The sequence below is a fragment of the Cryptomeria japonica genome, chromosome 3, assembly GCF_030272615.1.
Source record: "Cryptomeria japonica chromosome 3, Sugi_1.0, whole genome shotgun sequence".
Lineage (NCBI taxonomy): Eukaryota > Viridiplantae > Streptophyta > Pinopsida > Cupressales > Cupressaceae > Cryptomeria > Cryptomeria japonica.
Genome location: NC_081407.1, coordinates 802,016,456 through 802,033,398, shown reverse-complemented (window position 1 = coordinate 802,033,398; position 16,943 = coordinate 802,016,456). Strand labels below are relative to the sequence as shown.

The following is a 16,943-nucleotide window of genomic DNA, read 5'->3' as shown; positions in this document are numbered from 1 at the left end:
ATGGATGATGTTGAAGCTACATGGTTCTTGAGACAAATTTTAAGAAACTAGGAATTGATTAGAATTTGATTCCCAAGGAGGTGACATGATTTTCTTTTGTTTGGGAGAATGGTGCAGGAGAACCTAGGACTTAGACTAGTAGTGATTTCTCAATTTTATCTTGGAATGACCCTAGCCAAGATAGTTAGTGAATAAGGACTCTAAGACGGTCCAAGAGTTAGTGTTTAGAATCAATGTAGGCCTATGTTGAGTTCATTCTTCTTAGGTTTGCATTTTGTGCTAAATAGTGGTTTGAGTAGGTAGTTGACCTTCTTGATGGTCAAAAGTGTCAAAACTTGGTATAGGAATTAGGGAGGGTTAAATTAGTCTTAGACATGTTTTAAAAGTCATGAGTGATGCCTTAGAATAGGTCTCATAGGTTGAGAAGGCCAAAAAGTGCAAAAGTGCAAAAGTGCAAAGTTGCAAAAAGTTGTCATGACAACTTTTGTCCTAAATTGGTTAGTGGTGGAGTTGGGGATTTTCCAATGCCCTAGAAGGACTCCACACATGGAAAATTCTATAATAACCCTCTCTTGCATGGTTACCAATGTTGGAGACTTGGTTTTGTAAGTTCAACAATCTGAAACTACTCATTTTCAGACTAGTTGGTAGCATTTTGGCTTGTTTTGTTCATTTTTATAAATGCAAATGGATTGAATCCATTAATCCATAAATGGATTGAGTTTCTTTGGTGTGTTACAAAGTTTTTAGTTCCATTTCAATCTTTGTAGATAGTTTACATTAGTGTTTTCTTGTTTTGGTTTGCACACAGCCAATTTTGGCTTATATATAGAGTTTTATGTAAAATGGTTGCCCCATGAATTCCACATGTGATACCATCATGGACTATTGGGAGATGAAGGGAAACCAATTTTAAAGTGTATATATGTAGGGAAAATTTCTAGAGATGATTTTCAATATGACTGTCACATTGTTCTAGGCGAGTCCTGGAGTAACCCGGCTAGAGGAAACAAGGCGAAATTGAAGTGCAAAGTGCAGGGGTGAATGCCAAACCACCATCTAAGATTTTGGAGGGGTACATGAAGTTGGGAAAGAGTTTCCAATGCAAGGAGAAGCCTTGAAAAAATCATTTGATTCCCAAACACCAACTTGACCAGTCAATGTCGGCTAGAAGGCCTAGAAACCCTTCAAAACCCTCATTTTGGGGTTAGCATATTGTACGGTGGAGTAAGGAGCCAAAACCACAAAAATAACTTGAGGTTAGGTGTATATTTGAAGAAAATCCAAACTTTCTAGGGGGCCTTTTGGACCGTTTTCCTCCAAGCCCTAGAAAACTGGATTTTGGAGGCCTAATAGGGCTAATTCCTTGTAGCCCTTTTCTAGGCAAAATGGTGAAATTGGTAAGGAGGAAAAGATTGAAAACCTCAAATTGACCCAAAAGGAATTAAAAACATGTTAGTATCCACCTCCACACCTCGGCATCAACTCACAATAGTAGGAGGTCAATTTGACAAGTTGAAGCCAAGAAAGCCATAATTGAGCACATGGGAAGCATTGTAACTTGGTAGGGTTCATAGCTAAAACACTTGAAGAAAACACCTTGGAATGGTTAAGAAACAAGACCTAGAAGAGATTTAGAAGGACTTGGAGGTCTAGAATGCAATTAGGCCTGAAGAGTTGGTGGAATTGAGCAACACCAACTAGGTGAAGTGTTGAGCAAACTAGATGAACCCCTATCATTGGACTAGATTCTTAACCCCTTGATCCAAACTAAGAGATGGGATGAATAACGTGGAGAAAGACATTGGGAGAGGGAAAGACTAGAAAATGGAACAAAACCAAGGTGGAAACATGATCTACCTCTCTCTAGCCATATTTTTAACTATGTATGAGGTTTTCAAGTAGGAAATCAAGCATGAACATATACTTCAACAAGTAGCCGATTATCACAAGTCTAGGTTTGGGAATGAGAAGTTATAGAATAACAATCATAGAGAAACAACAACTGATCGATTAGGAACATGAAGTGAGGCAAAAAAATTCCCAGGACAAAGATGAAGGGAATCAACACGGGAGTAACAAAAGAGCTAACTACAATGATAATAACAATAACAAAAGGGATAGACCCAAAGGACCCAAGGCACCACATGATGCATGTTATGTATGATTAGGAGAGCACTATGCGAATGTTTGTCCACAACGATCGATGGGATGAAAGCAAGGAGCATTGCAACACTAGATTCATGTAGCTATAGATAATTGCCAAGATGACTTCCAAGCCACGTTAGTTTACTAGTAAGTTATAAGGTCATCATGTTTCTATATTGATGGATATTGGGACAACAAAATGTTTTGTAGATCCAAAAGTACTATCCAAATTACCAATTAGACAAGGGTATATTGCTAATCCATGGATAGTAGAGTATTGAAATCAGATAAAAAGAAGGGTAGACACTTGTCTTGCTTGCAATGAGTTGGACCTTCCAAGTTTTCAAACAAAGTTCAACCTATATGTAGAACCCTTGGGGTCTTATGGTTTGATTTTGAGGATCAAATGGTTGGAAAAGCACAAGTATGAAAAGGTTGTTCAGTGTTTGGACGATTTTGGAAATCAAGTAGAGATTTGTGGTTTTTAGAAACCCCCTAAGCTAGGAATATTTTGGCTATAAAACTTAAGAAGGTCGCAAGGAAGGGTTGTTCTATTTGTGTAGTCCAATATAATGATCTTGATAACAAGAAATCATATCTCGATGACTACCCTATCCTGAAGGAGTTCCAGGATATATTTCCAATTAAATTGATTGAGTTACCACCTAAGAGGGAGTTTGAATTTACTAGTGAATTGTTACTATGGGTTGAGCATCAATCCAAAGATCCCCATAGGATGGCCACTATAAAATTGTATGTAATGAAAGAACACTTGTAGAAGTTGTTGAAGCAAGGGTTCATTAGACTTAGCATGTCTCCATGGGTGTCCCAATCATATTTGTGAAGAAGAAGGATGGAACCTTGTGCTTATGTATTGATTAAGAATGTTGAACAAGGAAACAATCAAGAACAAGTACCCACTTCTGAAAATTGATGATCTCTTTGATCAAATGGAAGGAGCCATGTTGTTCTCTAAGATAGATCTTAGATCCAATTACCACCATTTGTGGATTGAGGAGGAGGACATACTAAAAACAACTTTCAAGGCTTGTTTATGGTCACTACAATTTCATAGTGGTATCATTCAGGTTAACCAATGCTCCAACAACTTTCATGAACTTGATGAATAATATTTTCAGAGACTGCTTGGATGATGTTGTGTTGATTTTTTTAGATGATATATTGGTCTATGCTTGAAGTCAATAGAGGAGCATGATAAGAACTTTAAGACAATATTACAATGCTTGAGAGAGCATAAACTCTTTGGTAAGCTATCCAACTGTACATTTTATCAAATTAAGGTGCACGATCACGACCATATAATTTCTGCAAATGGAATTGCAATGGACCCAAAGAGATTAAGGCAATTATGGAGTGGCTAACTCCACATTATATAAGAAAAGTATAGAGTTTCATGGGACTAGTAAGTTATTACAAGAAGTTTGTGGAAGGACTATTAAGAGCCTCAACACCAATCACTTCACTCCAAAAGAAGGGGAAAAGGTTTGAGTGGACTAAGAAATGTGAACAAGCTTTTCAACTCTTGGAGGAGAAGCTCACTTTGGCTTTGATTTTAACTATTTTCATCCTAATGGGCATTTTATAGTGATAACCAATGCACCAAGAGAGAGCATAGGAGGAGTACTTATGTAGAATGGATAGGTGGTTGCCTGTGAGTTTAGGAAGTTGAAACAACATGAGCAGAGTTATGCACCACATGATCTAGAATTGGCAACCATAGTACATGCATTTCATATGTGGAGGCATTACCTTTTTGGTAAACCTTTAGAGTGGAATAATGATCACCTCAGAATCAAGTACATCTTCACCCAACCCAATCTCAAATCTTACCAAAGGATATGCTTGGTATTTCTTAATGAATATGATTGTGGAATTGAGTACATCAAATGAAAGGAGATCGTAGTAGCTAATGCCCTTAGTTGAAGAAAGAACTTGGTAGCCATGAAAAATACAAAATCAAATTTGAGGCAACAAGTGTTACAAAATCTTCAAGGCAATGAGCACTATTCTAGAGTGAAGAAAGCTTTAAGTAAAATCCCACTTACTAACCATTTGATAGTGATGTGATTGAGGCGGGTGGAATCTTGAGGTGTCACGAAAGAATTCATATTCTAAACACGGGGGATTTGAAGAAATTGATAGTATAGGATATCCATGATGTACCATATTTAGGGTACCCTGATGCAACTAAGATGGTAGCAAAGTTGAGATCCTTATATTTTTTATCAAGGCTCAAGAGAGATGTGTCTGAGTATGTGGCTTGATGCTTGGAGTGTCAGAAAGTCAAGCTTGAGCGTGTACATCCAAAAAGGACTTTTAGACCAATGTGACATACCTAAGTACAAGTGGCAAGTGATTAGCATGGACTTCATTCAAGGGTTGCCAATGTCCAAGAATAGACATGACATCATCTTAGTGGTGGTGGATAAGTTGAACAAGATGGTGCATTCCTCTCTAGGGAATCTTAAGGATGAATTGTTGCTATAGCTAAGAAATTTTTCCAAAAGATCTTTCATTTACATGGGGTTCCTAAGACAATTATGTAATATTGGGATACCTGCATCAAAACACTTGGTTTTGGACAACATTAAATGTAGTTTTAGGTACAAGATTATACTTCAATTTAGTGTATCTGATAGTTCTGATACTTAATGTAAGTACAGATCCAATAGCCAACAAGATGAGAGGGGGGGGGTGAATCATACAAACTTAATCTTCTATAAAAACATCAAATTCAACCTCGGTATCATATATTTCAGTAATATATCCAAAACTGTCAAACATGCAAACTCAAAAGCATATAAACATCATAAACCTCGTAACACCAGATTTAACGTGGAAACCCAAATAGGGAAAAACCACTGTGGGATTTCATACCCACTAAGAAATATACTCTTCTAGAGTATGCTCGGTCAAAAGCAAATCTTGTTAAAGATTACAAACACATTGCTAGATGCGACCCGGATAAGGGATTTCCCTTAGATCTGTCAGGATCTTCACCTTGTTAGAAGTGACCTTGTTAAAGGATTTGAAACACTCAATCAGAATGTCACCTTGCTAGAGGGTTTTACAAATAAGACTGTTAAGTCCACTCGGTAAAGAGATTTTTTGTCACTTTCACAAAATAACAGTAATAAAAATCTATCTGCAACTTCACATCTAAAATGCTAAAGCAGATTCATATTTGTTCAATACAATCTAGACATAGAACTAATCTTGTCCATCTGTTGGGCTTCTATACTTTTTTATTCAAACAGGTCTTCAAGCTTTTGTGCTTGGTAATCACTATGTAGCATCTGTGTGTATACACTTGCCTGCATACATTGTTTATCAACAGTTTCCTATTTATAAACAATTAGGTAACTGCTTAATCTCCTTGATCACATTTCCCATGATCAATCATAGCCATCAAATCTTCAATCTTGTCCAAGTTCAATGCATCTTTCGATATGAAAACATTTTACCCTGCCTTGGAACTTGCATACATTTCTTGGAACTTGTGCCAGGGTATTGCGATTCAATCTGTGTTGTAGATCTTCATGCCGACTTTCCATTGCCATAGATTCATTAACAAACTATATTAACGGCATACCAATATTCAATCAATTCCAACTCATCAGCTTCCTTCATTAAATAACGCATGTAACCATTTAATGCATTCTGTTATAGCTCGGTTACAACTCGGTAAATACTAAACTTCACTCGGTAGACATTCCACCTTTTATAACCGATAGCAATAACCTTAGGGTTTACGGACTAGGTTCTTTGCTTGATAACATAGTATAGTATTAACCTTTGCAATTTACAACATATGTATGATGTTAAAACAATCTGAACATCATGATCTCATCATTGTCTGACTCGGTAATAGTTGCCCATTGAATACCTTATTCATCCCCTTATTCATCATATTCTTTCTGTGTCTTTTACCGACATCTTTCTATTCTTCAAATCATACTTCTCAAGATATGGCAACATCATACTGAATTAGAAAATCAATTTCTTGACATCAATGACAAAATAATAATATCAAGACAGTAAACATCCTTAATCAGTTATATCCATAATCATCAACAACCTTCTCAATATCCTTATTGAAATGCCAACAATCTTTCATTGTATGTTATAATGCTATATTGCCAACAGTATCACCCTTAGATGGATGGACAAACAAAGGGTGGACTAGGTAGTTGAAGACCCTCTAAGGATGTATTGTATGGACCAGTAGTATAAGTGGGAGGAGTATCTTCCCTTGGTGGAGGTTGCTTATAGATATTTGTACCATGCATATTTGGGAATGACACCCTCCAAAGCTCGTTATGGATGTAAGTTTCTCACAACTATTAGTTGAGATAGAGTGGAGGATAGGATTGTGATAGGTCCCAATATGCTTAGAGAGATGGATGATAAAACAAGAGTTATCAAGGAAAGATTCAAACAGGTAGTTGATAGACAAAATAACTATGCAGATAAGAACAAGACCTTCTGACATTTTTTAATGGGAGATAGTCTTTATAAGAGTCAAGCCACACAAGAGCTCCATAACATTTGGGAAATCATCCAAGCTCACTCCTAGATTTGTGGGGTAGTTTGATGTTTTGGAAGTGATCAAACCGACTACATATAGACTTGCTCTATCACTTGCTCTTGCCTAAATCCATAATTTATTTTCATGTATTTTTTCTTAAGCTATATCATCCTGACGCCTCTCACGTACTTGACTAGAATGCTTTATAGGTTCAAGACCCAGGGGTGGTGCTAGTGGAGCCCATTTGCATCATTGATAGCCCAACCTCAAGTTGCATAATAGAGATGTTGTGTAATATAAGGTCCGATGGGACCCATAGTCAAAGGATAGAGCCACTTGGGAAGATGCAAAGGAGATAGACCGATCTTTTCCTAATTTGAGATAGCTTTTGAATGCTATATTTGTTTTGGTGTGACAATTTGATTTTATAATGTGTTGATTTAATTGTTACAATGTGATGCTCTTATTGTTCTTGTGTGTGTAATAAGGCATTGAGATGACGTCTCTTCCTAGTGGGGAAGGATGTCACGTCTCATCTTTTGGCCTTATTTATTAAATAAAATAAAATAAATTTAATATTAGTAAATTATCTTTGATTATTTAATTATGATTATATATGTTAGGATTAGTGTTATATTTATAAATGAAAAGAAAATGATTAAATTGTGATATTAAATATGTTTTTCCTACTATATGTATACAATTCAGATATGGTTTAGAGAGCTAATCTATTAATGTGTGACTAAGTGTGATTATGTATAGGTATGAGTCAAAGGCAGAGACATATTTGAGGAGAAGTGGTCTAGCCACTTGGGAAAGAATGGTCATGATGGATGCATGTTTCACATAGCATGTGGTCTCATTTAGGATGATATGATGGATGTGTTCTAAATGATTTGATGATGTCTATATTTATAGTTATCATAATGTTTTAGTTAGTTTGAGAAGAAAATAAATTTGCATACCTTGCTTATATCTATGTATTCTTACCTTTATGCTTTTGTTTTGAATTCGTCTTTCTTTGGAAATAAAAGTAAAGGTACCTATGCATCTATATATATGTATGTATAAACACATAATATTAATCTGGTTTTTGAATGATATTCATATGTACGCATGTACATACATACATATATATACATATATGTGTATATATATGTGTGTGTGTGTATATATATATGTGTGTGTGTGTATATATATATGTGTGTGTGTGTGTGTATATATATATATATATATATATACGTCTATACATGTATATGTACAAATACATATACATGTATATATGTATATATGTATATACACACACACACACACAAACACCACACACACATATATGTATACACATATAGACACACACACACACACACACACACACACACACACACACACACACATGTGTGTGTGTGTGTGTGTGTGTGTATTTGTATACATATATGTATATATGTATGTGTATATACATATACATAATACATATATGTATTATGTATATGTGTGTGTGTGTATATACATATGTATACATATGTATATATATACATATGTATACATATATATATACATATGTACATATGTATACATATATATATACATGTATACATATGTATATGTACATATGTATATATATGTATGTATACATGTATACATATGTATACATGTATACATATGTACATATACATATGTATACATGTATACATATATGTATACATATGTATACATGTATACATATGTATACATATGTATACATACGTATATATACATATGTACATATACATATGTACATATGTATATATATATATGTATACATATGTATATGTATACATATATATATGTATACATATACATATATATATATATACATGTATATATATATATATGTATACATATATATATATATATATATACATATATATATATATATACATGTATACATATATACATGTATACACATGTATATGTGTATATACATATATACATATGTATATATACATATATACATATATATATATACATATATATACATATGTATACACATATATACATATGTATACACATATATACATATGTATACACACATATATATATACATATATATATATATATGTATTATGTATATATATATACACACACATATATACACATATATATATACATAGTGTATATATGTGTGTGTGTGTATACACACACACATATATATACACACACATGTATATATACATAATACATATATATGTATTATATATATATATACACACACACATATATACACATATATATACACACACACACATATATATACATAATACATACATATATATATATATATATATATATATATATATATATATGTATGTATTATGTATATAGATATGTATATACATATGTATATACATGTATATACATATGTATATACATATGTATATACATATGTATATGTATATACATAATACATATATTGCAACTTGAAGGCTTCGGTGATGTGTTCAATAAATTATCCCAACCCCATATATTGTTTGGTTTGTATACAGGCAGGCTGACAAGACTATAATCAAAACTCTAATCTTTATGCTTTCATAAATGTCTATAGCCACTTCCAAGACTTGAATTTTGCACCGGTGGAGAGAATATTGGCCTTTCATGCTCAGAACCTAGCTCAATAATGATCGTATTTCTTTGAAATATTTGAACAAATCCCTCAACGCACTGTTATAAAGCCTTCATATCTACATGCAGGAGTGAGGACGCTAAGGAAGGTGGCGTATTGCTATTCACAGTTGTCCATGAGATAGTATCCTTTCTGAGAAACTCTGGAACATCTGATGACTCCATACATTGCTGCGTACTTCTTATGCATCATCGATACATTCTGCAAGAATTTCATTTCTCCATATCCACGAGGAGGAATAGCAGGGTTTAACTCTGGATTTTATGTCTTCCACCGAGTCAGAGGATTCATGTAATGCTCACGCAGTTATTTCAGCTGCAAATAATATGTAAATAGACACGCAAAGCATATATTCTCCTTTCTTGCATATCATTCATTGACTTTTTATTATTATTGTTATCGATAATCTGCAGAATACACATCTAAATACAATACTTCATCTTTGATATTTGCAAGTGGAGTTGGGTAGCACGATATGCATCGTTATCAGCATGCAAAGCAAATGGTGAAGGTAGTTACAAACCGAACTCCGCCTTCCTTCATGGCCACGTGGTAAGTTCCTTCCGCCAACTGGGGTTTCAGGCAAGCTTTATGGAGGTGCCACTTTTCAATTAGAAAAGTATCGGCATGTTGATCATCTTTGCCAAGTTCCCGATAACAACCAATTCATACTTTGCTGAAAGTTGGTTGCTGATATTTGTATTCGGCTTATTTATCTTTTTGGTCAACTTATCGATATCATCTCATGCATTAGTAAGTTTGATGCAGTTACCGATTTGAGTGGAGAGAGAACTTCGAGTTTGAATGCGAATTGAATACTCAGCATACGTATCGGCCAATGTTCAACACTTTGTGAATTTGATAAGACGTAAAGTGATAAAAGAGCTATCGGCTACTTCAACTTAAACAATTTGTGGATGCTTGGGCATTATCGGCAACTTGTGTCTTTCTTCCAAATGACCGATAAAAGAATGTATCGCAACTCACTTGCAATTTTACCAAATGTCCAAAAATAAGTTAAAATAACAAACTCTTTGATGAGCGAGAGTATGTGATCGGCCACTTAATAATTTGTTCCAACTTGCCGATTTTAACATCATAATGCCATTTTGAGTACTTAACACTTCATTACCGACCTTACAAATATTTGTTCTATAGCAGAAAGCTGGCAGATAGAATGTTGGCAAAGGTTGCAGCATTATGGTTTTACGCCTTTGACTTTGTATTTGCATCTGATTCAAAGTTTTTGAAGTCTTTTCACTAAGTTTGTTTAGTGCATGTTCTATTTCAAGGCTTCGAATAACATCGAGTCATATGCCTTGTCTACGCTTCCTTATTGTGCACACGACATCTAACAAGATTTCCCTTTTGTCATTTTAGTACAATACACATGGTCGTCAATTTGCATCAGCTAAATGACTTGAGCTCTCAACTCGTCCCTGCTTCATGGATGTTTGCATGTCATGAGAGAGGCAGGTGGATTTGGCTTTATACTTGCAGATTGTATTCGCTTGAAAGTCTCTGAACTCCAACATTTCTGTCACACAGTTCATGCGAGACTAATACATATGTATTTGGAATTGTTTAAGAGATTTGAAATTTCAATTCATACATTTTGTGAGAAGCCTACAATCATTTTATTCCATTTTGCACACACATCTACAAATGATCTATTACACTTGTACACTTGGCTGCTATAGGCCGAACTCTCATGTGAATGATATGGCTTTGGGTTTGTTTAATACGAGTGATCAGAGTAAGTGTTGATATTGATAGTAATGAATATCAATGTTTGTGACGACATGAGAATGCCATAAGTCCTCTTTGTCAATACTTTCAAAACATTAGTCATCTCTTATACGAAAAATGAATATCATTTATTACTTTTGTTCGCCAACATTTCCTCTACAAACCTAAATTTGGATCACTCTGAGGACTTCGACTAAAATGGAAGATAGCCCTCTTTCAACCATTGTACCCTCCAAAATAAATTGAAACAACCATGACCATTTGAAGATGCATGAAGACAATGAAACCACATGAAATGCATGCGAGTATCTTCCATCAACTTGTGAAAATTTTCAATGGTTAACAATATTTTAACTTTTGTCGCCCAAAGTTTGAACTTTCACTATTTCACAAATGGGACAAACAGTTGGCTCTGACTGGGGACAAGGACCACAAGGGATGCAGGATGAACCCAAAATCTCTGGTTCACAGACTAGTACACTATCCATTGGGAAAGAAGCATGAGGAATGAAAGGATAAAGCATGCAAAGGACCAACTGGATGCGAAACCAGGAGGGAAGAAAACCACACAACAAACCGAAATTGGGACAAAGACAAACACCTATCTAACCTATGTACATAGACGAAGGTGAATCCACCCTACTGATTATAAAGTTTCAAATGTTGCTCGTTGTAAGGAAGGGACAAGTATGTTCCATCCATATAGGCCAAAAAGAATGAGTTTTCACCACAAACTTGTCTGATCTGAAAAAGCCCTCTCCAAAGCGAGTCAAATTTACCATGCATTCCCTTCATCTCTCTTCGTTTATCCCATAATAGGACAAGATCTCCAACTTGAAAAGACCTTTCCCTTGCTTTCCGGTCAAACAGTTCTTTCACTCGCATTTGATGTTCTCTGATTCTATCCACCACTGTTTCTCTCTGTTCTTCCATCTTGGTTAAGTACAATATTCATTTTTCCAATGCATCTTTAAACTCCTAATTTTCAACTACTTCTTGCAACTTAAGCGAAACTAACTCCAATGGAATAGGTAATCTAGCTTCTGCACCAAAAACTAATTCGAATGGAGACATCTTGATAGCCTGCTTCTTCGTAGTATGATCAACCCACAGTGCTTCATATAGATACTTATGCCACGTTCTCTGATTTTCATCGACTAACTTCTGGAGAATAGTGATGATGTTCTTATTGCTCGCTTCAGCTTGACCATTTCCCTAAGGATAATAGTTAGATGCATGTGAAAGTATAATTCCATACTTGTAACAGAAAGTCGATATTTCATAAGAAGAGAAGTTGGTAGCATTATTGGTGACAATTTTCTGCGGAACTCCATATCTTACGAGAATGTTTTGTTTGATGAAGTCACAAACTACTTCTAATGTTGTTTGTCTAACTGGAGCTGCTTCAACCCACTTGGTGAAATAGTCAATGGCTACCAAGATGTGTGTATGAACCGCACTGGAATGAGGATGAATTGGATCGATGAAATCTAGTCCCCACTGCTGAAATGGTTCTTCAATAATCACAGGTTTCAAAGGTAGGGCGGCAAGTTGTACTCTTCCCTTAAATTGTTGACATGAGTCGCATCTCTTTACCCACTCATCCGCATCTTTGAACATTCCAGGCCAACAATAGCAATTTCTTAATATTTTGAAGGCCATTATTGAGGAAGAAAAATGCCCTCCACAGGCTTCATTATGAAAGAACTGAAGGAGCTTCTTTCTTTGTTCTTTGTCTACACACCTAAGAAATGTGCCATCTATTCCTTTTTTGTAAAGAACATTACCCCAAGTAATATATTTAGCAGCCTTTAACTTGATAGTCCGTTTCTCCCTAGGGGTGAGATGAGCAGGACATTCTCTGTATGTGAGAAAATGTGCTATGTTAGAAAACCACTCATCCGTGGTGCTGACAAATAAAACCAAAGGTAGTTCAGACTCTTGAGCAACATTCTCATTAGAATTATTCTCAGTTATTAGCTTACACAACCCATGCCCGTGAACAAGCTTGGTTGGTTTGATATCGATATCATACTCTTGAACCTTTGCAATCCAAGAGGCTCGCTTGCTCATACCAACTTCTTGTTGTGTGAGTATGGTCTTCACTACAGTATCTGGAACATACACTATAGAATGAGAATTTAGAACATAAAAGCAAAATTGCTTCATAGCCTTGACCACTGCATAAGCTTGCTTTTCAACTGGAGAATACTTCAATTCATGCTTTTTCAGTGGAATACTCATAAAAGAAATTGGTGCTTCAATGTTTTCATTATGATGTTGGGTCAATATTGTGGATAATGTAGTGTGAGAAGCATAACAATATACATTGAAATCTTTGGAGAAATTTGGATAAACCAATGTAGGTGCATCCGCAATGGCCGACTTGATCTGATTGAAAGCCCTTTTTCCTTCATCTGACCACTTGAATGTGGCATCACCTCTCATCATCTCAACAATGGACTTTGTAATTTCTAAGAAATCAGGAATGAACTTTCTTATAAAATTAATCTGGCCAAAGAAAGAGCGAACACCAGGCTTACTGGAAGGTAACGGTAACTGCTGAATGGCTTTGACTCGCTCTGGATCAATATGAATACCTTCTTTCGAAACAATGTGACCTAACAATTTCCCTTCTATCACTCCAAAAATGGATTTCTTTGGATTCAATGAAATACCTTGTTGCCTGCAACATTGTAGCACACACTCCAAATGATAAGCATGTTCTTCTCGCTTCTTGGAAAAGATAGTTAAATCATCTAGGTATACAACAATAATTTTATTTCTTAAGTCACCAAAAGAAAGATCCATTGCATGTTGAAAGGTGGCACCAGCATTAATCAAACCGAAAGGCATACGGTTATAGGCAAAGGTTCCCCACGGAGTAGTGAAAGTTGTCTTATGCTGATCATCTTGTTCTACACCGATTTGATTATATCCAGAAAAACCATCAAGCATCGACATCATCTCAGAACCAGAGACATTTTAAAGGAGATGGTCCATTACTGGTAAGGGATAGTTATCTTTAAGAGATGCTTGATTGAGATTGCAAAAATCAACACAAATCCATATCTCGCCATTCTTCTTTCTAACAGGCACTATGTTTGCAACCCATGTGGAATGATGGATTGGGTAAATGATTTTAGCCTTTAACATTTTATCTACTTCTGCAAAGATTGCATCTGCTATCTTTGGATTGAATTGCCTTTGTTTTTGCCTGAATGGGGGTGAATCAGGCTTAAGAGAAATATGATGCTTAAATTCGCCATTCATAAACACTTTGAGATCATCATAGCACCATGTGAATACATCAATATAGCTATTCAACAAATCAATGATGACTTTTATTTCTTTGTGGGTCAAGCATTTTCCAATTAAAACAATCTTGGGATCATTTTAAAAACCAATATTTACTTTTTTTGTATCTGGAGAACTTGAGGGCTTATTTTCATCATTCTTTACAAACTGATCATTCTTATCAAAGAGACTCTCAAGAGTGACTAATCCCTTAGGAATAGTATTTCCCTTTAGTTGCAAAATCTCTGATTCTTTATCTTCTTCTTTTATATTTTGTTGGCTTGTCAAAGAATGATTACCATCAAAGGACAAATTTGAGAAGGTTCTGGTGCCCTCCAAAAATGAGATGATATGCTTATCATCATCAAAAACTTGCCAATTTTGATTATTATCTGGCACACTAGGTCAGTAGATCATTTCCACTATATACACATCTTTTTCAAACTCAGGATGAGGAAGTAATAAGGAGGCTGAAACAGCAAGAGAATCTACCTTTGTATTTTGTTCTCTTGGGATGGCTTGTATAGAGAAAGCATCAAAACTTTCAATCTCATCCCATACTTTGTTTCGATAGGACTTGAGCCTTTTATTTGTGGTCTGATATTGACTCCTCACCTGGTTGACAACTAGTTCAACATCTCCCATAACTTGTAACTTCTTGATTCCTTTTTCTTTGGCAAATTCCAAACCTAGAAGAAGAGCTTCATAGTCTGCCGTATTATTGGTAGTATCAAATGCTATCTTGTAGGCTTTAGGAAACTTTTCCCCGTGAGGAGATATCAACACAACTCCTGCTCCTGAACCAGAAGAAGATGAGCTTCCATCAAATTGCATTACCCAAAGTTCTGCGGATATGTCAGGAGCTAGAATTTCAAGAACATTCTCCTTCTTTGATGACATCATATATGTACCTGGGCCATTCTCAACATATAATATTTCAGCTCTTAGATCATCAGATTTGAGAACTGTGTATTTGGCTTTGGGTTCTAGGTCCAATCTAACTTTCTTGCTACCAAGAGATATCAAGGCATGTGACCAATCTAATTGAATTTCTCCACCCAAATCTTTACAAAAACTACGGCTTAAGAGCATACCATAGCTAGCTGGAATATCAGCAACTAAAATGTTAAGTTTCAACTTCTTTTGAGGATGAGCAGCTAAAACGACTTGAGCATCCTTAATTTGTCTGACCAAAGGTACTTTCTTTGATTCCATTGAGAACACTTTACCAGTAGGTTTATTTAAAGATAGGCCTAGTGCATGAGCAACTTTGGAAGGCATTATGTTATCAGATGCACCAGAATCTATAATACAATTACTCAACTTACAACCTGCAATGTACAAGGAAATATAGAAAGGATCTAGCTTATTAGAAAAGGAAGTGGCAACAAGAGATGATTCCTTTGAAATAAACCCCTCTTGCTCATCCTCATCAAAATTCTCTCCCGATTCTTGATGTACGTCTGAGTGAGGTTGCTTGAAATCCTTTTTGATACAATGCACCAATTTATCCAATTGCTGTGGATTCTTTTTAAGATACTCAAATTGAGAAATTTGCACCTTAGTCTTTTTACAATATTCAATGAAATCAAAAGAATCTTCAAAAGAGGAATCACCATGTTCAACTTCTTTTTCAGCTTTTCTTGATGATCCTAGTTCTTCTTTACTTTGTTTCCTGGAAAGAATTTGCTTAGGAATCTCATCCACCTCTTTATCTTTTGTAGCTAACTTAGCTTTCTCCTCGAGCTTCTGGCACCAATTCTTTGTAAACACATTACATGAATGATTATTTATGTCACTATCTTTCTTATTTTCCTCGCCAAACTCATATTCTAAAAAGTTAACTGTAGGTGGACCAAACTGTTGATTAGTTTCATCTTCAACATATTCTTCAATCTTTTCACTGGTCTGGTTCATCTGCATAAACCTAGTCATCTCGGGACATGAGGCTCCATCATGGTCTGTTGTGAGATGAAAATCACACATTGCAGCAGTTTGACGATTACTTGTAGATGGATGCTCAATCGCCAACCTTGGTGTTGGAGCTGGTAGCTTTGGTTGTCGGTTTTGTTGATATGGAATATAATTCCTTCTGGGAATATCTTGATACAAAGGTGGTGGATTCTGTGGTAATTGCTTCTTCAACTGAAGTAAATCATTAGCTAGCTTTTGAATCATTGGATCGGTAGGTGCAGGATTGGCTTGTTGAATTTTTCCTTTCTGTAATTCTTTATTCCACTTTCCAGCACTCAGTAGGTCATCTTCAACTTCAATGGCTAACCTTTGTGCTGCAGCGAGATTAGCTACTCGTCCTCTTCTTATTTGGAAACTAATGTCAAGAGGTTGTGCATTAATGAAGAAACATTTTTTATTTTCCTCCGTAGGCCTCTTGTCAACTGCTAATTTATTGACTATTTTGTTGAAATGAGCCACAAATTCTCTCATAGGTTCATGCACTTCTTTCTTCATTTGGGTTAATTGAGCATGAAGTAAATGACCATCATCTATAGTTTTAAATCTTTCTTCAAATTTTTGTAACAG

General features: G+C 35.4%; 1 protein-coding gene across 1 annotated transcript in view; it reads right to left on the bottom strand.

The window, feature by feature from the left end:
- Positions 1-12,038, bottom strand: part of LOC131036827 (G-type lectin S-receptor-like serine/threonine-protein kinase SD2-5) — a 59,479-nt gene extending 47,441 nt beyond the window's left edge. Inside the window, exon 1 of the mRNA XM_057968820.2 lies at positions 11,885-12,038. Within this exon, the coding sequence (XP_057824803.2) occupies positions 11,885-12,038 (154 nt within the window). The remainder of the gene's footprint in view (positions 1-11,884) is intronic.
- Positions 12,039-16,943: the final 4,905 nt, after the last annotated feature.